The sequence below is a fragment of the Gaeumannomyces tritici genome, assembly GCF_000145635.1.
Source record: "Gaeumannomyces tritici R3-111a-1 unplaced genomic scaffold supercont2.4, whole genome shotgun sequence".
Classification (NCBI taxonomy): Eukaryota; Fungi; Ascomycota; class Sordariomycetes; order Magnaporthales; family Magnaporthaceae; genus Gaeumannomyces; species Gaeumannomyces tritici.
Window position 1 is genome coordinate 3,322,559 of NW_008804548.1, and position 20,567 is coordinate 3,343,125.

Sequence of the window (20,567 nt, forward strand, 5' to 3'; positions counted from 1 at the left end):
TGCCAACGGCTCAACCGCCAACCCGCGGGCACCCGAGAAAGTGCGTTTGCTGCCTTGGACGAGGGCCGGTAAGGAAAGAGAGGGGGGCTTCGGCCGGTTAGACCATCGCTTGACGGGTCGATCGATCGAAACGTCCGGCAGAGGCCCACGCAATCTGCTCCTCTTCGTTGTCCTTCAGATGGTTCCCCCCAGCTATTCTCGAAGCGCTCTCATGCTGTCCATGGTTCACCATTTCCCTTTCCTTTGTCGTTTCCCGACCTCCCAACACTTTCGTGTCCAGCTTGCGAGAACTTGGTGGCGTCGTCACGTCGCGTGAACCTCTTCTCGCAGCGCCTTCAATACCCTCCAAGCCGCCAAGCTCGATCCCCGGTGGTTGAGCGCGCTATGCTCGGATGTGAGGCGTGGAATTTCTAACTCCATGCTTCCGACAACCCCCTCCACCTCTCTCACACTTTCACTCTCCATTCCCTCGTTGCTACTTTGTGACTTGCAGCGGTGCGGGGAGGGGAAGGATTCTAGCCCACGCCTCCCTAACCGACCATGCCTAGGCGAGCGGGGAAGCGAGGTCGAGTGGCTGGCTGAGCCGAACGCATGTCCTTGAATTGCTTTTTGGCAGCAGCAGCCCCCAGCCAGCTCCAATCTTCTCTTCCGGAAAAGTCAAGATACACAATACCATCTGGGGGCAGTGGCGAAATCGAGAGCTTGCCACGCGGGAGAGGGGGGGGCGCTCCTCGTCGGCGTCGACTACGGTCACCCTCCTAGGCCCCTCGGGAGTTTTGCACGACCCTCTTCCGTCGCCTGCCTGTCGGTCCGCCGGAAACCCGCCCCGGGGAAAAAAACAAAAAAAGGATTTGGCCACTCGCTCCTGCCGGCTCGCTCTTGTTCCGGGCCGCTCACGCAGCACACTAGAGGATACCCCCAAAGGAGGGCGGGACGGGCCTCTCGCTTGGGCTTTGGTACGGATGGCTCGGGGGTTATCAAGAAGAAAGGGAGGGCAAGGGGTGCCGGACCGAAAACCTCGCAGCCTTTTGCGCTTTCTTTCCGCATATCTAGCGGGTGAAGTGGCGCCACTTCCGCACGAGGTACGGGATGCTTGTCAGGTAAGACCATGTGGGAGGACGTGGTATACTTGGAGCTAGGTAGGGCGGCAGATAGCTGAAGCGTTTGCGTTTGCGCACCAGATAGCAGAAGGTTACTGCCATGGATCTTATCCTTCCGTTTCTGTGGGTGTAATGTGCACGTTTGAGCAGACTTGTAAGGTTGTAGAATCACTATCAGAGTGGGACATACCTACTACCAACCAAAACCTAGGCATACTAGGGAGATATCCTGCGACTCCGGTGGTTCCCGTAAAGGCTTCAAACTACGTCCGACATCGTATGCGTGCAAGAACATAGTCTGGCCGAGACAAGGACTGGGTATGGTGTCCACAGACAGAGGGAAATAGGACACACGGCGGGCTTTTGCAAATCGGACATGCCAATGTTTTAATTGCCCAGACTCAAAAGACAACACCCGCTAAATACCGCACGATATCTCGATGCCGATGAAAGCCAAAGGTAGAAGCCAAAAACAAGGGGTTGGGTAGTTATTATTACATTCAGACAGTCAGGTATCACGCAAAGAAGAGAAGGGGAAATGACTAAGGGGGAATGGGAACAGGTGCTGACGTGCGAGATGGGGTGCGCAGAAAATGAACAGGAATGAAAAAGACACCTATGTGACAAAACCATGGATGAAGGAAGGACGACAGCGCGTCTCCAGTGACCCAAAACCCCCAGTTATCCCTCGTATATGCTCAACCGCAAAGAAGGACAAAAAAAGGAAGAAAAAGTACAGTTATAGTAGTATAACGACAGGGGTGAAGAGGCGATCAAATCGCCAATTTTGGTTTCTGAGGCAATGTCATCCTCGAACGGACGCACATGTCCTTCATCCTTGATGTGCGATTAGCAGGAACAAGGAAAAGGCAAGTCCGATGAACGACAACAAGGGGAAAAGGGGGTGGGATGACAGTGGGGGTCCAAGACAAGGAACGAAAAAGAAGGTCCCTCATCCATGAAGCTATAGTTGCCCCAGCCGATGGAAGAATCAAACTCCCAGCGGCGCCATCCGAGGCGCTTCATAGGTGCAGTCTTCATCCATGGCATATCCCGAGGTGTTGTCAGAGTCATAGAATGAGCAAGGTGCAGACTGAGGTGGGTAGGACTCTCCAGGCTAAAAGATGGGTGAGGCAAGAGCCCATCTTAGGCCTCGACGCCCTCCATCTTGGCGATCCACTTGTTCATCTGCGAGTACTTCTCCTCAAATGTCTTCTCGAGCTTCTCGCAGGCGGCCCACATAGGGTCCTTCTTGGTCCAGTACGTGTAGCAGTTTGTGAAGATCTGGTGCATGTCGTTGAGGAACTCGACCTCGGTCTTGTACTCGCGCGAGTCCATCTTGGCCTTCATGGTGCCCAGGTCCATGGGCTGCTTGATGCGCGACAGGTAGTCGGGCACCTCGTCCCGGACCGGGTCCACCTGCTCCTTAAAGGGACCGACCAGACGGGTCCAGAAGCCTGGAGAAGCAAGAAGCAAGATCAGCAAACGGAACGGGGAGCGGGAGCCATGGTGCTATGAGTTACTCACCTGGGCCGGACAACATGCGGGTCAAGAGGTCGGCGCAGAAATCGAGCTTCTGATCCGTCGAGAAGTTTTGGTTCACGTTCAACGCCGACATGCGGCGCTTCGGTCCCGGTGCCGCTCGGGTGTTAGCCGGCAGCGAGGCGCGGGGCCTCTTGGCGGCGGGGCCAGGCCGGGACGACCCGGCGGCGTTCCCGTTAGGCAGCACGTCCGAATAGCGATGGCGCTTGGTCGGGCGCGCGGGGATCTCCTCAACGTCACCAGCGTCTTCGGCGTAGTGCACGTTCTTACGGTGTTGATAGCGGTTATTATTGATATCGTTGTTGCCGCTGCCGCTGCCGTTGTTGGGAGTGGTGATGTTGTCGGGGACCGGCGGGGCCCTGTCGGGCTCGGCGGGCAGGGCCTGCGGGGCGGCGAGGGGGCGGTGGTTAACAGGCGCCGACGGGACGTCCATGGAGCTCATAGCAACGACGAGCTCGCTCAGAACCTCTTGGGGCAAGGAGCGGGCGAACTCGGCGCGCGAGTCTGACGAGCGCATGTACTCGGCGGCCCACTCAAGCAGCAGCTTGCGGATGGAGGAGCCCTCCGGGGTGTCCTTCCAGACCTGGACGAGTAGGGGCGTGGCGGGTATGTGTTGCGTGACGCGACGGCACTGGTTCATTGCGTCGAGCGTGGCGTCGCAGAGACCGTCGATACCCAGCTCGTGGCCCAGCTTCCAGGCGCCGATCAGAATGTCGTAAGAGGGCAGGTCCTCGATGGTGGGGAAGACCTTGCCCGTGTAGATGAAGTTTTGCGCGCACGCAAAGACCTCGACGGGTGTCTTTGGCAGATGAACCACATGTTCAATCTGCTGTTCCTGTTCCTGGTTCCGCTCAAAGTGACTCCGGAAATAGGTCGACTTGGAGCAAAGGAAGTCCTTTTGGATGCCAAATGGCTGTTCACCCGGACCAACCAAGATGATAACGAAGATAGGGTGAGGGTCTCTGAGCAATCACAGCGTGAGTGGGTGAGAAGTGATAAGCCTGAGGGGAGGGTCGCATCTTACAGCCATGTGAACTTGTATGGAGCAGCGGGAGCGGCACTAGCACCTCCGGCACTAGGCGACTCGAGGTCGACGACATGGCCGTTGTCGGCGTGGCCGTTTGTGCGGTGATTTGCCGCCATCTCGTCTTCACCGGGCGGTTCGTTAGCCATATTTCAACGTGATTGATGGCGCTGGCTAAGGCATGGCCATATCATCGGGTCGATATGCAGGATGAAAAAGCAGGTCAAGAGAGAAGTCGACTGATGACGATTCAGAGTGAAGACGGTGTTGTTCTGGGGCTTCTTGCAAGGAGAGTGTCGGTTGAGGAAGGGAAGAATATGTGGCAAGAAATGAAAGGCGACTGAAGTCGGACATAAGATGGGATGGTGAAAAAAAGAAAAAAATCAGCAGAGGGGACTAGCAAGGTGAGTCAAGGTGAGGTGGTGGGTGACAAGGCTGGCTAGGAAGGTGAGGAAGAGATGAGGTAGTGGTGAACTACGCACGTAAGACAAAACACAAGGCATGGGGAAAGCATAGCAAAGGTTTCGGCACGTGCAAGACGGCATGAGGGAAACGGAAACAAGAAAAAGAGAGACCAACCAGATCTGTCGTCTTTCTCGAGGCTTCACGCCGCCGGGCGCATGAGACGCAGGCCCTGGCCAATCCCAGGAGGACGTCCAGAAGGATTCTGGGCCTCGTCTCACTCGACAGTGGTGGCCGTAGAATGCACGAGGTGAGAATTGACCCGCCGAGTCAAAGCAGTGAACGGTTTCCAAGCCGGTTCTATGTGAGCCAAGACTGGAGGGCCTCGGCGGTACTCTCACAATGGATTGGCTGCGTCAATTACCGTAGCTAGTCAAAAGGGACAGCTTGAGGAAGGAGGTTGGTTGAGCGAATCGTAGACTCGGAATGAGCAGGCTGGTGTGCCAAAAAGTCCTGTCGTGATCGCGGCCTTGAGGCTGAGAAAGCTCCAGTCGCGCGAAAAGGGCCTGGGCGGGACGCCCCAGTGTTTTTTCCCATGCTTGCCGCCGCCGCGAACGCGAAGTGGCAGGAAAACGCACCAGCCACAGCCTGCGCACCACCTAGGCCAGGTTCTTCAGTATAGCAGCAAAGCCACAGACCCCCACAATCGGATCATTGGAGACGCGGCGAGTGGAGTCTGGGGCATCAGGCCTGTGCCTTTGCGCGACGCAACATGCGTCGACGCCCGCATGATGGGTTTCGCAGGTGCTCGACTTCATGACTTGTAGTGGGCGCCCGGTTGCTGCGTGGGCCATCTTCCCGACAGCCAAGGTAGGTAGGTGCATGGCCGTTGACGCGCGCGGGAGGGGGTGCTCTGCCGGATATCCCAATTGGACAGACAGCGAGCAGAGCCTTGGGAGGCTGCCTAGCCCAGTCAGCTAGCGGCTGACGCTGCGGGCGCGGGGTTGGCGAATGCCATGTGTGCTGTGTGGCCGATCCTGGGCGGCCTCCGGCGTCGCAGGCCGTTGAGATGGGAGCAGGCGCGTGTATCTACATATTGGCTCGGGAAGAGAGGTAGCTGGTCGGGTGATCTAGGTGGCTGCCGATCTAGTCCTTGGGTTGGTATATATCGAGATATCCCCATCTAGACTACACCACCTGCGTCGGTTGACCGCGACCTGGGATCACGTCGTTAGCCGCCGGTCCTGCAACTCCCTTAGCTCCCCTCTCCTGGTCACTGGACCAACAGCTAGCCGTAAGCTCGCTTGAACGAAAAAAAAGAAAACCCCCCGCACACAAAAAGGGCAGGCCATCACCTCTCTCCGCCATTTGCAACCCGCCCCAGATGGGCGCCAACGAGTCCAGGGAAGCAGCGCGATCCACCTACGGCGGCGAGTGGAGACCCCTGGCAATCAACGCCAGCACCTTCGACAGCGAGTTCCTCCTCCCCAGCGGCGAGCACGAGGACGGCCGCGGCGCAACAATGGGCCAGTCGGAGCCGCCATCCCGCCCCGGCGAGGGTACCGCCGCCGCCGCGCATCATTCTCCGCAGACGCAGCAGATGCTCTCCCTCCTCGCGCGGCAGCACGAGCGCCTGATCCTCGAGCTCTTCACCTTCAAGGACGGCGCGCAGTTCCGGGCCTGGCTACGCAGCCCGCAGGTCCGGGGCTCGTGGCTCGAGTTCCGGCGCGACTCGGCCGCCGTCGCCGCCCGGTCATCCGTCCCCCTCCCCCACCACCCGGCCGGCAGTGGCGGCAGCGGCGGCGGCGGTGGCGGCGGCAACGAGGAAATGGACAAGGCCAAGGCGGCGCAGCAGGCCAAGGACGCGGTCCAGAAGAAGTCGCCGCGCTACCTGCTGCACTACCCGGACAAGCGCGACTGGACGGCCGACGACCACACGGTGCGCTTCATCGCCGTCGTCATCTACGACAACCTCCTCACCGGCATGTGGTCGAGCGGCGACTGGAGCTGCAGGGCGCTCGACATTGCAAAGTCGGTCTACGAGGTGCTGGTGTTCCTGAGGTCGACGGACCCGATGACTGTGGACGAGGCGAGCCCGCCGGATTACACTGCCTAGGGGGGGTGAGGTTGGGTTTCGCTGGGATTGCGTTTGTTATCTAGCATGGGTTTTGGTTCGTTTTTTTGTTTGTTTGTTTTGTTCTGTAATTCAACAGCATGGCGATGGCTTCATATTTATTCAATCAACCACTCATCAATCACGACGTCGCGCGGCTTGCAGTGGGCGTTGGCGCCAAGGCGTCCTCTCAAATCTAGAAGCTGGGGCACGCTGGGGCGGCCAAGCGTGCCCAAGCCTCGCCGATCGCGCTTGCGTTGTAGAGCTTGGCTCGTTTGGGCGAGCTTCTTTCGACCAGCCCAGATCTAGAACTGTGGCGACAAAGGGAGAAATTGTTCATTCGCGGCACCAGATGCAAAATCACCGACACCCCAAACCCCTCGGAGCCAACATGAAGCTTTCAGCATTATGCAGCCAGTTATCATCCACACCAAGACAGAGAGGCTTCCGTCGCCGACGTCGTGTCATGGGCTTGGGTGGGAAATTGAACGTTTCGAGAAGCAAGCCAAGGGAGCAAAGAGCAGAGGCTGTTTGGTTCAATTTGAATTTTATTTGATTTGGTACTTTAACAAAAAAAAACGCTAGGGGAAGACTAGGAACGAGGTATCATGTAAGGCATGGGGATCGAGAACCGCGTCCCCTCCCACAACAAAATCAGCAAGCGCCCAGGTAACCCGAATCGCTTCCCCCCAATCCAAAGTATCCGGCCACCTAGGTTGTATGGCATTAGGTTTAAAGTAGTGTATGATGAGTGCGCTTGCCTGCTCTCATCATCCGTTCAAGCCCAACCATCATCGCTGCTCGCGGAGCGGCGGAACACTGGATGGGAGCTAACGAGACGAGACAGAGGAAACTGGACGGGAAAAGAGCACGATCCAAGCTTAGACCTCCTCGACCTTGCTGGTTTCCACACCGGCCTTCTCGCTCTTGGTGTGGCCCATCTCGGCAGCGAAGGTGGTGGTGGGGACCCAGCTCTTGGACTTGCGGGCCGTAGTCTCCTCCAGCATGCGGTCGACCTGCTCCAGGGACAGGCCCTTCATCTCGGGGACGAGGAAGTAGGCAAAGGTGAGGGAAACGCAGCACAGGGTGCCCCAGATGAAGAACACCTTGGGGCCCAGGTTGGCCGAGCCCTGGCTGTTGCCAACCATGTAGGGGGTGATGAGGCCGATGATGCAGTTCCAGAACCAGTTGGAGGCGGTCGAGATGCCGACACCGCGCGAGCGGATGGTGAGCGGGAAGCACTCGCCGACAATGACCCAGGCGGTGGGGCCCCAGGTGATGGCGAAGAACATGATGTTGATGCAGATGAAAGCGATCATGGCCTGGACGGCGCTGTCGTTGCGAGCCTCGATGCGGCCCGCGGTGACTCCGAGGATACCGACGATAAACTGGGAAATGATCATGCCGATGGCGCCGTAGATAAGCAGGAAGCGACGGCCAAACTTCTCAATGGACCAGAACGAGATCGGGGTGGAGCAGACGTTGACGAGGGTGGTGACGAGCGACATCAGGAAGGGTTCCTTAATGGTGCCGAGTTGCTGGAAGAAGGGGGTTCCGAAGTAGAAGATGAAGTTGATACCCGTGAGCTGCTGCATCATCTGCATGCCACTGCCCAGGAGCGTGCGGCGCAGGTTGGAGTTGCCCTTGGTGATGCTGCCCTTGAAGCACGCGAGCCACGAGCCAACGTAGCTGGTCTGCGGGACGTGGGCGGTCTCGTACTCGTGGTTGGCGACAATCTCGGCAAGCTCATCGCGGATGTAGTCCGAGTCGACAGGCTGGCCACGGATACGAGCGAGGGCCGCGGCGGCGTCCTCGACCTTACCCTTCTTGACAAAGTAACGAGGCGACTCGGGCAGGAGGAAGAGACCAACACCCAGGATGATAGCCCAGAGGAACTGGATGCCCACGGGGATGCGGTAAGAGCCAGTGTCGCTGCGGTCCTTGGTGGCGTAGACGACGCAGTTGGCGAGCAGGATACCGATAGTGATGCAGAACTGGTAGCCCGAAACCATGGCACCACGGACCTTCTTAGGCGCGATCTCGGACATGTAGAGGATGATGATGGCCGAGATAAAGCCGACACCAAGACCAGCAATCAGACGACCAAGGACGAACAAGGCCTCCTGGCCGGCGCTGGCGATCTGGAGAATACAGCCGACGGAGAAGACAAGGCAACCCATAATGATGGTGGGACGACGACCAATGAAGTCGGCAATATCACCAGCCTATCGTGATTGTCTCACCGGTTAGCGCCTGTTTCGGACAGCGAGACATGGCTGCCTCATGCCGGGGCGAGAATCGAGGTGCGACTTACAATAAGAGCACCGAAGAAAGTACCAGCGGACAGGATCGAGGTCATGAGAGACTTCATGGCGTCAGGGATAACAAATTCATCCGTGGAGACACCGATGGGCTGCAACTTGGCGTAGTCGTACTCGTGGCCGGTGTATTGGCTGATGAAGTAGGGCATGCCGAGCACGCCACCCATCCAGCCCTAGATTCCAGGTACATGACCATGTTAGACACTCCCGTTGATGGTTCCAGCAATGGAGAGGGAAAAGGATGGACTAACGGTATCATAGCCGAAGAAGATACCACCAAAGGCGGCAAAAGCGCAGATGAGGTACGCCTTGACAGTGATGGGCGCCTCGATCCTCCCGACGTCGGTCGTGCCCTGAACGGGCTCAACACCGCCGCCAGCCATCTTGGGTCGTTTGATGCTTGAGCTCTGGGGATGAGGTCTCGGCTGCGAAACACTGCTCAGTATGTCGGACCGGTTACAGAGTCGTGGGTGGGAGCACACAAGGAGGAAGGGGGCCAAGAGGTGAGCAGGAGGAGGAGGGAGTGTGGAATATATAGGTGTATAAGTCGGCGGGGGCAAAGCAATATGGACGCGGCAAGCTATAGGGTCATGACAGCGGGCGACAGGTCCGAAGGGAGGGGTGTGCAAGATTGGGCTCACGCCCCGGCCGTCACCACGCGGAGGCAGAGTGAACTTTTTCCTTTCTACCATTTTTCTCTGGTAAGCAAATAAAACAAAGCGATGGAGCCGATGACCCTCCACCCCTGGCAAATTAAACCGCAAGGAGGAACGTGTGAGGCCAACCAGCAGCACAACACGACAAAACACGACACAATGGAGACGGGGAAGGGCCGAAAGGGGTACATGGGGAGGTACAGAACCAGGGGTGTGGGCCGCAGCCGGGCCCAGGTCTCCGCGTCTGTTGTCTAGACGCAGGGCGCCAGAAAACCGTTTTCGGAGCTCGTGCTCCTCTGCTCGGCCCATGGCCCAGCTACGAGACGCAGGAAGGGGACGACAAGGTTACCCACCAGATGTTACCCGCGCTTCTATATCCCCACAGTTCCACACCACCCACGCTCTGCTGTGGGCTTTTGGGGGAGCAGGGGATGGTACCTAGGTATGCTTTGCAGGCGGGCTACCAACTCCAACGGGGCCCCGTGTTCAGCATGCGGATCGAGTTTGTGCTTAAATCGCCGAAGGGACGCCGGCCGGGTCCTGGGCGCGTCGGCGTGCAGCGGCCTGGCTGGCTGGCTGGCTGGCGTTAGTACTTGCAGGCCGCCCGGGGTCAGATCTGCTTATCCTGTCCAGTGACAGACGAGGAGATACCTCCTATTCCGGTCTAGGGCAGTTCCCAAGTACGTTGTGGAATCTTGAGAGTCGCACAAAAAGCCACTCAGCAGAGTTAGGAGAAGGTGGAAGAAGAACGAAAAAGACAGAAGTGGGTAAGGGGGTGGGAATGGGGGGCCAGAATAGAATGAGCAAAAGAAAACGGGGTAGACAGAGAGAAAAAAAAACCCTTGTCCATCATCCCTTTCGCTTCTTCCACGGGTACGAGGAGCCTGGCAAACTTTTTGGAGCTCGACCAGGTATGCGTGCCAGTCAAAAAATTGGAGATGGGCCCGATGGGGACACCATGACCCGTGGATCACAAACCATGTGGGACGGGTCGTGATGGCTGGCCGCTGCATCGGACGGACGCTTGTTTCCTCTCGGTCTGTGCCTGGTGTTTTGGCCCAAGGGCACCAACTTTAGGGCTTTGTTGACGCCCTGTCTGCTGTCAATGGAAATCGAAAGCAGCAGGCATACACGCACTGATCATCATATCGACATGCCACGCGGTTCTCGCCCGAGTGGGCGTAGTCTACCCGTCACCCTAGACGGTCGACGGCTGGCGTCGGGGCGTTAGTCACGTCACTGGAGACTGGCTAAGGTGGCCAAGACTTCGTCTGGTGCTCGGCAGTCGAGCTGAGTTTGGTGCTGATGGCGTGGCCAAAGCCTCCGACTCATTCATGACAGCAAACACACCGCCAACACCTCATGATGGAGCCAAGGTGAGCGGAGAGACACCGACTTGGGCTTTTTTTTTTCTTTCTTTCTTTCCTTGTTCTTTTCGCCCATCGCGCGTACCGGCGGCCACCGTCACAACGTACCATTGTGCGGGTAGGCACGTCGCAGAGGGCCACCGTCGTCCTCTTGTTTCTCCGCTTCCTTTCTTCGGCCAGGGTCTATGAGCAATCCAGACGATGCCCAGCGTCTACCGAGGCCCAGAGAAGGATGCGGCGATTGGGTCTGGCAACCCTGCACCAGCGCAATAAACGGGCCGTTTCCAGCAGACGTTGTTTGAGCTCGATGCGGAGTTTGTGTGGGTGGAGTGTGGAGCGTCTGGGGCCCCCTGCCCGGCCACCATCTCCATTCCCCCACAAGTTGGAGATGTGGTGGTGAAGGCAGGGTCGACAAAGAAAGAGCAGTTCATGGAAGATTTTCAGGTACAAAAAACTTGCAAGGCTTATGCCTAGCGCAAGGAGCAAAAAAAAAAGAAGAAAAAAAAAGACGGGATGGTGTGCGCTTCGCCAGAGCCATGGACGAGGGAAAGAGCAATGGTTCGCGCCCAGAGAGCTGGCAGGCGCGACGTGGAATGAAGATTGAATTTTGCAGAGGCACGAGGGACCCTACCCCACCGCCGTTGCCTGGGCCCCATCTGGCCAATGTCCCTTGATTCCATGGGTTGGGTCCTCGTTCGGCTCCATCCTGTGCGCTAGCGTCGCATCGGGTCTGGTTGGCCGACTCCCATGCGCCGCGCGCCGACACCCAGGACCAGTCAATGCATGCGAACCGCCCGCTGCCAATTCCCGTGGACGAGGTCGGCAACCTACAATATTCACTGCCAAGAAGCGGTCAGCTGTCCTATTCGCTCTGCCCGTCAGCGACTCGAAAGCTCCCACCAGCTGTGCTCTTGCACTTTGTTCTAGTTCCTGAACATGCAAGACGACCAAAGTCTAGACTCATGGGAGGGACATGCGCCGCAACCCAATCCTTTGATGTTTCTCTCCTGATACAGGTGTCACGCGCCAGTCCCTGCACTGCGCCCAGCCCGTCCCACCACAGGTATCATTTTGGCAAGGTTGCGCCCAACGGCCACGGCGGCGGCAAGGAGATGCAACTGTTGGTTGTCTTTGCTTGCATATTGCTCGCCACGGCCCCCCAGGCTCCATGTACCTTGGCTCGATAAACACAAGATGCGCGTGTTAGACAGCCGCGACGAACAATGATTAGCCTGTATGTGCGCCGGGCATACCATATTCCAAACGCGGACGTAAAGAAGCGACCCAATCGTGCACAGCTGGGCCGCCACATGCAGCAAGTTTCCTGCACGTACGGACCAGACCGACCGATTTAAGGCCGAGCCAGCCATCAGCCGGGCCGCCCAGTCACCGAGGGGGGAGGCATTGAACGGCCAGTGTCTTCTTATGTGCTATGCTATGCAGATTCACTAGACGTTGAGATTCTGGGGTGTTTGTCCGTTTATCTGCTGCCGTCTTAAGCGACGCTCTTGCTCTTCTCAGTCCTCGAGCTGCGTCCTCTACCCCCGCAAGATGTACCCCAAAGACCACGCCAATGCCGCCAACTATTCGTGGCCTGTACGGGGCGGCCATAACCACTCGGCAATTCTGCCCGAACAGCTTCTGTGGAGAACCACGGCCCACGCATCTTGTGCTTTTGTTGCTAACATGGTCCCTACCTGCCGCCCCTTGCGCACTGCGACATCCGCCTTGTCTCGTTGGCGAGCTGTACGCCCGATATGGACTCGACGCCGTCGCAGGATTTCGTGAGCCTCCAGTCGAGGGTGTCAAGTGACGATACTCCCCAACCCACAGTTGGGGGTTTCAAACGAGATGCCGCTGGTTTCCGTGACCCCGGCCAGCTCGCCGCCGCCACCACCTGGCTGAGACCTCTTCCGAGAGGCCAGCCGCTTTGGCCTGCCACTGCCGCGGTCAAGCAGGAGCTAACATCGCCTGCCAGGACGCGTACAGCGTATGGCCCAGCTCGGTGGGACGAAGTCGCGCGTGATGTGTAGGGGGCCCCCCTTCGCCTCTCCACAGTTCGAGACTTGCCGAGTTTGCCTTGGCTGTTGCTTCAGCCTCGACGGCGCCATTGCCGCAGGGGGGCACAGGTGTGGGGAGGGCCAACCAGATCTGGCTGTCAGGCCGCGCTCGGGCCGATAACAAGCAATGAAAGAAAACCACAAATGGGGGAATGGCAGCAGGGCCCCTAACCCCATTCCTTCCAGCAACGGACAACGCCGTCCCCATCTCGCTTCCCGATGTCTTCCACATGGCATTGCACAGGCCGGCAGATCTTCGGATGCCAGCGCGTGGACGGTGTCCCTCGCACGCGCTTTAGTGCCTTCCATGGACAATGCTCTCAAATTTAGTCCGGGTTCTCATTCGATAAACAGTAACAATGGCATTCAGGGCACCACAAACCGATTGGAAATGTTCTCTGAGAATGATCTTGGTCAATAACGCTTGATCGGACTCTCAACCGTCAACGCGGGCGTTCTTAAACAACCAAACAGGCAAGCGGCAGAGGAGCCTCATGCGATAATGTGTAAACGCTGACCAGGACGCTCGACCGCGCAAGGCTTTGTCAATCTCAAGTCAGCCAACTGCTGGATCCAAGTGGACACAGAGCCAGCATGGTTGTAATTATAAACTGCCCCATATTATAACCCTGGGTCCATCACCTGATGGTCGTGCAATCTGCGGTTCGCCGGGGACATCCCCCGGGGAAATGCGAGAGCGGGGGTTTCCCCAACTCGGTTCCCAGCCAGATGGACAGACACTGACCAATGGGCACCTCCAGCTTTGATCGGAAAGCTGCCGGATCATACCCGAACCCTGCTCAATCTCGCTCCAAGGTAGGCCCCGGATAAACTAGGCGCCGCCCGTCTAGTCCTATGCCCTATGCTCCGTGACACGCTACTTCTGCGAGGCCGAAGGTTCTGTGCTTCCGGGAAACCGGGCTCTCTCCGCCCGGGTCGCTGGACCGCCGAAGCCGAAACGGTTGATGGGGCACAAGCACGGGCATAGCCGGGCCGGAAAGTGCATCTCCATGAACACCCGTATGAAATGGCTGTGGTGTGAGTTGATAGGGTTGACAAAGTATCACTCCCTCGAGCCTTATGATTCTGTTCTTGTCCCTACTGCTCCGGTGCTAGCGCTACTGGGCCTTGATCATTTCACTTGAATAAAGGGGCAGGGATATAAAGCCTTGGTGGCTTTTTTTCTTTCCTCAGGCATGCAGAAGCCCCACTTGTTATCGGCAGTTTCGTTATCGGAAGTTTCGTTATCGCGCTGCCATGGGCATCGCCTTGGAAAATGAAGTAGACTTGGAAGGTGCTGAGAGCCCGTTGGAGAGATCCAAGTCTCAGTCGGGACTGCGTGTTGGTGTAGCGAACGAGAGGAACCTGCCTGACAGCTCGATGTCTCTGCCTGGCAGGCATAGCATCGAGAAGGCTCGCGGATATCTCTCCTGATTGCTTTCTCTAGCCGACGACGGACAACCCCCCTTTTTCCCACGGCCCGCCACAGGTATCAACAAGTCGACGCGCTGTCCGGGCGTCGCCGCGTCTGCTCAATCGAATCGAACCGATCGCTTAGCTCCCAACCGTCTGTACATGTCAAGATGCTGTCCAGTCCGACCACACCGTCACCAAACACCCGGCAGGGTGTCGCGGCAATGGTGCCGCGCATGACCAAGCGCAGGGTCTTCATCAGTGTCCAGCTGGTCCTGGTCTTCGCACTGGCTGTCTATCTGACATTTGGTTCCCATGGCCTGGCAGCTGTGACAAAGCTCCCAGCCGGCCTTAGTACGTACCCGAGTCCAGCTTACCTGCCCGTCCATTTTAGCTTCAGCCGTCCCAACTTCACTGTCTCGGGAATGACATCAGCTAAACTCTTGCCGTGTGCCTCTGCATTTGCAGATCCCTGGAAGTCTGGGTCCAATGCCCAGGACCCTGAGCCGACGTCGCCGCCCAGTACCGCCACCGCCGCCCCCGCCGAGCCCGAGATCATACTCACGCCCGAGGAGAAGAAAGCGCAGGAAGAGAAGCAGGCCCAGGACGACAGGCATAGGGGAAAGACGGCCGAGGAAATAGAGAAGGAATTCGACGAAAATGAGGCACGGAAGAAGCTTTCGGCCAGCCAGAAGAAGCTTGCTACGGAGCGCGTCGAGGCATACATCCCCGCCATCATGAACGCCGATGACACCTCGGTCGAGCGCATGTGGTGCCCCAAGTTCAACGAGACCCGATACCAGCACCTGAAGGCGTCCAAATGGAACCCCGGCAAGAAGTACTTCTTCGCCCTGAACCTGAGACAGTGCCATTACGTCCTGCCGCGCTTGCTGGGCTCTATAGTTGAGGTGATGCGCTTCGTCGGGCCTGAGAACTGCGTGCTGTCCATCGTCGAGGGCCGCTCCGACGATGGCACCGCCGAGATCCTGATGGCCCTCCGCCCCGAGCTCGAGGCCCTCGGTGCCACCTACTACTACCTCAATAGCGACATCAACCCAAGCGAAGCCGACCGTATCGAGCGCCTGGCCCAGCTGCGGAACATGGCCCTCCAACCCATGATCAATAGCCGCCGCAAGAACCGCCCCAAGCCCGCCGACGACGCCCCCGCCACCAAGGAGACCGCCCCTGCTGCCCCCGCCAGGTTTATGCCCCGGTCGGAGCCTCCTGAGCAATGGGGCGCGAACATCGAGTTCGCCAACGACGCGGTTGTGGCCTTTATCAACGACGTGGCAATATGCGCCGAGGATATCCTGGAGCTTCTACACCAGCGCGTGATTCAGGAGGCCGACATGACGTGCGCCATGGACTGGTCGCACATCCAGGACGTACCGACGTTCTACGACGAGTGGGTCGCGCGCCAGATCAACGGCGACTCCTTCTTCGACATACCCGACGACAAGTCAGGCTCCTTCGCGCGAGCGCGGTACCTGTTCCCGGACGACTTGGTCAGCAGGGAACGTTTCGAGGCCGGGCGGGCCGTGCACGTGTTTGCGTGCTGGAACGGCGCAGTCACGTTCCGGGCCGAGCCCGTCATGTCGGAGAAGGTCAAGTTCCGCGACGGCCGCGAGGGCGAGTGCCGCGTGGGCGAGCCCACGTACTTTTGCAAGGACCTGTGGTGGCACGGCTACGGCAAGATTGCCATCGTGCCCACGGTGAATCTCGAGTATAACGATACCTACGGCGCCGCCATCAAGAAGAGAAAGGGGTACGTCAGCGATTGGGTCAAGAGGGAGCATCGCGAAAAGCTGCCCCTCCAGATCACGTGGCAACGCCCGCCCGAGAAGGTGCTCTGCATGCCGGGATGGACGGAGCAGTACTGGGTGCCGTGGAACGAGACGCTCGCTTGACAGTGTTGAAGCAAGACAGCATCGGATTTGTTTGCATGTGGGCGGGGCGTTTTGTCTTTTTCTTCTTCCCATTTGATGATCCTTTCCTTTGCAAGCCGTCATTATAATCATGATACCAGATCCTCCTTCGCCTGTACATGTTTCTGTTTTCTTCACGCGGCGTCTTCCCTGCGTGGCGATGGAGCCAAGACGTGACATTATAGATATCCATGCTTACCCCTGGCTGTTGCTGCCTTTATTTTTTTTCGGGCGGTGGCTGCTTAGAGGTGGGTTTGTTACTGTCATTCCTTGGTTCCGGTTCCGTGTATTTGATGTGTGCATATCTATCCTGTATTCGCAAGAGTGTCAATGGGGAGTTTGACCTCTTGCAGAAGTCGCGACGATAAAGGCCGCGGGTTCACTTCAACAGAAACACGTCCCGTTGTGCTGTCTTTTGTTCTCGTCTTGCTGCCGTGCCTTTCTCGCACTACTGCCCTCTCATGACGGCACATGCCCAATTCACCGAGTTGGCAGCCGAGAAGACTGCATATGAGATATGTTATGGGTAGATGATGGGTGACATCACTCGTTGGAGGCCGGATTGACGCGATAATCACGTGGGCTTCGGGGATTGGAGTTTCACAAACAGCCCCTCTTCCATTCACTCCGGGCCGATGACGAAAACAAAGAAAGCTCGTGTCTTGATGGAAGCCAACAGTCGGGTGTTCTCCTTGCTTGTGCCCGAGGGAATCTTTCATCTCGGGCGGCTACCGGCATGTCTATTTGTGCTCGTGTGTTGCGCTTATCAGTAGGCTCTTTTCGGCCGGGTGCGAGTGGCCGAGGGTGTTGGAGCCTGATTTGGCACGATGGCACGAGGCACCTGTCCTTTCAGATGCCGCGACGACGTCTCTCATGGCACTCTGGCAACAGTCGTGGCAGTGTTGGATGTAGGCCCGTGCACCGGCCTACCTCCTAACTGCAACCCCGATCCAGACACGAGCGCTTTCCTCCCGCAGATCGCAACAATGACAATCAAGCGATTTCCCCCTCCCGCCTTTAGGGCGGCCTTGCGGGCCGGGCCACCCTCCCATGAGCAGTGCTGTGTGTGAAAGCCTGTTCGTTGGCGCCAAGAGGTAGGTGCCTAGGTAGGTAAATAGGTAGGTAGAGACTTGGGTAGGTTGGTCCACCCCGCACCTCATTCCATCCATGTTAGTCGTTCGTGTTTCCCGCTCCATCTTATGGCGGCTTTGTTGACCACCGCCGCTATCGCACTAGCCCACCTCGCGGTGGACAGGCCGCCAACGTCTTTCTGGATTCCCACTCTCACCGCCGCCCGTCTTTTTACCGGTCCCCTTCCCATCATTGAGAGAAAATCAATGCTGTAGCGCTGCCAATACAATAAGCCTTGTTGGTCCTGTGGACTCGACCATGCCACCTACCTGGGTAGGTAGCTCTCGATTCCGGCTGACTAATATGGTGTTTTTTTTTGCTTGATTTTTTTCTCTTCGTCCCCTCCGTGTCTTAACACCGGACAACCATCCACCTAATCTCCTACTTCTTGACACACGCACGCACGCATCCGGGTGCAAGGAGATTCAACGTGCCCAGCTTAAACAACTTGGTCAACGCGCTGCGCGACGCCGTCGCGAACTTGTTCCCAATGGCCGTCCAGTTTTGCGACGATTGCGGCGACACGTTGCCCATCACCGCCGATCGAAATGTCAAGTGCGACTGCTGTGGCAAAATGAACAAAAGTAAAGCTTTTCTGCCATGTTTGACGAAAACTGTGACGGACAAAGGGTGCAAGATAGGGTCTATTGTATGTTAAGTTAGATCTCTGCAAGAGAAAGGGGGACGGGCACGCCGAGGGCCCTGTGCCCTCCTTATATACAGTGATCCCCTCTCTTGCAGGCGCGGTACTCGCTACCGCACCCCCGTTATTGCCGACGAGTGCTCGGCATGCATCTTCTACCCTGTGCGGCACTGGTGCCCGTGCAGATCGTCCGAACAAAGGCCTGGAACAGTGTGCCGGCCCTTGGTGATAGCCTCCTTTGTGACAAAAACAGTCGCTAAATTCAGCCTAGATACGCTCATTGGCACCGTCACTGTGTCAAGGTACAAAAACACTGCTGCACCATTGCGTACACAGGGTACCGGTCAAGAAAAGACACATTCCCGCGAAGAGAATCACTGGCCAAGTATTGAGCAAGACTGCCAGTTCTGCGACGCGAAAGAGATTCGGTACACGACCCTCCAGACCCGGGGTGCGGATGAGGGAAGCACAGTCTTTTACTTTTGTCCAAAGTGCAAACAAAGGTAGGTTGTTTTTCCAAATTGCTATCCAAGTTGAACGAGTGACTCGAAAACAGCACCACTAACTTCTTCCTAGGTACAAAGAAAACAACTAGGTCGGGGAAGACTGTCCGTCATGCCAGGCAATCATGACATGGGAAAATGGGAGTGCCTCGGGTGTGGTGGATTCCAACTGGCGACCTGTGCTTGCTCCCTATCCACGCCGCAGGGCGCTATGGGCCAGGGGCGGCGCCGGAGGACACGCTGCTGGAGCGTATCCTGTCATCGTATAGCCCGTCCATCAAGGCATTGCTATTTGCACAGCGCAACCGGCTGCGAGGATCGGCCCAAGCTCCCGAGAATCAAGCCCCAACAAATTTGTAGCTCAAGGCGCTACTCATCGCTATGGAAGAGACCGAAGGCCTTGGCACCCTGCCGGCCGCCAAAGTCGAAGCCAACGCCGTCTGCACAGAGCTGAACTCACTATCTCCGACGCCGCCAGCCACCGCCGCCAATGAACCCCCCCTCAAGCGAGGCTGCCACAATCCTCCTGGAGCCAGAAAAGGCCGTAATGGTCGGGCTGCTGCGCGACGCCAGCATCCTCCACTTCGCCGGCCACGGCCAGTCCGACACCTACGACCCGCTCAAGAGCGCGCTCCTGCTGCGCGACTGGCGGGAGACGCCCTTTACGATCGCCGACGTTATCGACGAGTTCCGGCGGCACGAGCGCCCGCGCTTCCTAGCCTACCTGTCCGCTTACCTGACGGGCAGCAGCCACGCCAAGGAGCTGAGCGACGAAGGGCTGCACCTGATGAGCGCTTTCTAGCTGGCCGGGTTCCAGCACGTCATCGGCTCGCTGTGGGAGGTGTCGGACAGCCACTGCGTCGGCGTCGCCCGTAGCGTCTACGCCGAGCTCGCCCGGGGCGGCCTCGGCTCGGACAGGGCCGTGGTCCGCGGCCTGCGCAACGGCGTGTGGAGCGTGCGCCAGTCCAAGAGGCAGCGCGATGACGTCGTCTCCGGCGCCGCCGGCGCCGCGGCGAGCACCAGGGACGGACACTCTGTCTCGGACCGCGCCGCGAGGCGTAAGCTTTGGTACGGGGGCGATCCGAGGGTCTGGGCTGCGTATATCCACATGGGTCCTTGAAGAGGGCAGTCCTTTACGTCTGGCTTATTCCTAGCCGTCCCATGTTCATGCCCACTCGGGTGGGCTCGAAGGGCCGAAGTGTGGAACCACAGAGAACATGCCACCCCAAGTTGATTTGAACCCACCGCCACAATAGCCAGGTATTCATAGATTCAGAGCCTCTCCGTCACACATTGTTTGCGTAGCAGGCTGTTTTGAGACAAATTCGAAGGCCCGGGTTGGCGTTTTACGCGGATGCCTAGGTAACTGTTCCGTCCCCTAGCTAGCAGTTCTAGTTCAATACTCCATCAGGTTCGATAGACAGAGGAAAAGTAGGAATGGGATTGGATCAGGCTACAGTTGTAGAGGCCCATGTGATTATACGCGATACAGAACCTCAGATCGCCCCGCTGTCAGCGCCTACGTTACCGTCGCATGATTATTCGGAATCCAGAGTGTCTGCCCCTAGTGGCAGTTGTCGTGTCGACACTGGGAACAACGTCGCGGTTGGTCGCGCACGCTCTCAATGCGCCCATATGCTTGCCTTCCTAAACTCGTCTATAATAGCATTAAGCTCGCACACGACGTAGCGGTAAACCTTGTCCTGTAGCGCCGCGCTTTCCAGGTTACTTCTCTCCGTGCCACGGGGTCGACGTCAAATGCAATAATGTGCTCTCGAGGCGCACCCCCGCTGCACAACGCGGTGGCATGCGATGCGGTCGAGATCGTAGACATGGAGTTATTGGCTGGAGAGCTAGCAAGCAGGCCACAGTGACCACGCTAACAACTGAAGCCGAGCTGCTCGCCCTTGCAGAAGCCACCAAAGGAGCTCTATTTGTGAACAGGTGGATCAAGGAGCTGGGTGTCACCCTCAACGACTGCAGCATTAAGATTAAGTGCGGCAATTAGCAAACAATTGGCCTTGTTAACAAAGACCTATACACACTGCAGACCAAGCTCCGGCACATCGATATTCACAATCATTGGCTTTAATAGGAAGCTTACGCCAAAAGAATTAACCTTGCATACACACCAACCGACTAGACGCTTGCGGACGGCCTGACGAAATCCCTAGCTGGCAACAAGATGACCCGCTTCAGAGATCAACTCAACATCAAGGATATCACCAAGCTACTCGGCAATGACTGACACATACGACCATACCCACTGGAATATACGGGATCCCGTCCGCTCTCCCCTAGTCAAACCAGTGAGGGCCGAACTAGTACTCAGGTGGGTGACCACTGGGGAATCCTCGGTGTTGTATG

The 20,567-nt window shown here is 57.6% G+C and overlaps 8 protein-coding genes and 1 non-coding gene across 10 annotated transcripts; 6 read left to right on the forward strand and 3 right to left on the reverse strand.

The window, feature by feature from the left end:
* Positions 1-1,425: 1,425 nt before the first annotated feature.
* GGTG_08514 lies at positions 1,426-4,611 on the reverse strand. 2 transcript variants are annotated; one of them, XM_009226356.1, is made up of 4 exons: positions 4,246-4,611; positions 3,667-3,790; positions 2,628-3,604; positions 1,426-2,557 (listed from the first exon to the last, which is right to left on the reverse strand). In XM_009226356.1, the coding sequence occupies exons 2-4, from the start codon at positions 3,783-3,785 to the stop codon at positions 2,247-2,249; spliced, it is 1,407 nt and encodes a 468-aa protein (XP_009224620.1). In that variant the 5' UTR covers positions 3,786-3,790; positions 4,246-4,611; the 3' UTR covers positions 1,426-2,246. The 2 variants fall into 2 exon arrangements, with proteins under 2 accessions (XP_009224620.1, XP_009224619.1); XM_009226355.1 differs by having other exon boundaries at positions 3,667-4,006.
* Positions 4,612-4,839: 228 nt separating this feature from the next.
* On the forward strand, positions 4,840-6,368 carry GGTG_08515 (hypothetical protein). Its single transcript, XM_009226357.1, has one exon. It carries the CDS (start codon positions 5,453-5,455, stop codon positions 6,182-6,184), a length of 732 nt encoding a protein of 243 aa, XP_009224621.1. The 5' UTR covers positions 4,840-5,452; the 3' UTR covers positions 6,185-6,368.
* Positions 6,369-6,695: 327 nt separating this feature from the next.
* Positions 6,696-9,896, reverse strand: GGTG_08516 (hypothetical protein). The gene is made up of 5 exons (XM_009226358.1): positions 9,810-9,896; positions 9,512-9,734; positions 8,754-9,187; positions 8,496-8,675; positions 6,696-8,406 (listed from the first exon to the last, which is right to left on the reverse strand). The coding sequence occupies exons 3-5, from the start codon at positions 8,883-8,885 to the stop codon at positions 7,063-7,065; spliced, it is 1,656 nt and encodes a 551-aa protein (XP_009224622.1). The 5' UTR covers positions 8,886-9,187; positions 9,512-9,734; positions 9,810-9,896; the 3' UTR covers positions 6,696-7,062.
* A 2,386-nt stretch (positions 9,897-12,282) lies between these two features.
* GGTG_08517 (hypothetical protein) lies at positions 12,283-12,985 on the forward strand (the record flags this gene model as incomplete). Its single annotated transcript, XM_009226359.1, has 3 exons — positions 12,283-12,515; positions 12,584-12,654; positions 12,772-12,985. 3 exons carry the CDS (start codon positions 12,283-12,285, stop codon positions 12,882-12,884), a joined length of 417 nt encoding a protein of 138 aa, XP_009224623.1. The 3' UTR covers positions 12,885-12,985.
* An 867-nt stretch (positions 12,986-13,852) lies between these two features.
* Positions 13,853-16,677, forward strand: GGTG_08518 (alpha-1,3-mannosyltransferase CMT1). The gene is made up of 2 exons (XM_009226360.1): positions 13,853-14,352; positions 14,467-16,677. The coding sequence occupies exons 1-2, from the start codon at positions 14,169-14,171 to the stop codon at positions 15,903-15,905; spliced, it is 1,623 nt and encodes a 540-aa protein (XP_009224624.1). The 5' UTR covers positions 13,853-14,168; the 3' UTR covers positions 15,906-16,677.
* Positions 16,513-17,588, reverse strand: GGTG_08519 (hypothetical protein; the record flags this gene model as incomplete). The annotated part of the gene is made up of 3 exons (XM_009226361.1): positions 16,513-17,025; positions 17,324-17,352; positions 17,456-17,588. 3 exons carry the CDS (start codon positions 17,586-17,588, stop codon positions 16,795-16,797), a joined length of 393 nt encoding a protein of 130 aa, XP_009224625.1. The 3' UTR covers positions 16,513-16,794.
* A 370-nt stretch (positions 17,589-17,958) lies between these two features.
* Positions 17,959-18,442, forward strand: GGTG_08520 (hypothetical protein; the record flags this gene model as incomplete). The annotated part of the gene is made up of 2 exons (XM_009226362.1): positions 17,959-18,200; positions 18,274-18,442. Coding segments are annotated over 2 exons (261 nt in total), but the record flags the coding sequence as incomplete, so codon positions are not given.
* Positions 18,443-18,690: 248 nt separating this feature from the next.
* GGTG_08521 (hypothetical protein) lies at positions 18,691-19,320 on the forward strand (the record flags this gene model as incomplete). Its single annotated transcript, XM_009226363.1, has 2 exons — positions 18,691-18,876; positions 19,003-19,320. 2 exons carry the CDS (start codon positions 18,691-18,693, stop codon positions 19,318-19,320), a joined length of 504 nt encoding a protein of 167 aa, XP_009224627.1.
* A 1,133-nt stretch (positions 19,321-20,453) lies between these two features.
* Positions 20,454-20,567, forward strand: GGTG_20279 (the record flags this gene model as incomplete). The annotated part of the gene is made up of 1 exon (XR_653011.1): positions 20,454-20,567. It is a non-coding gene; the product is annotated as a 5S ribosomal RNA (ribosomal RNA).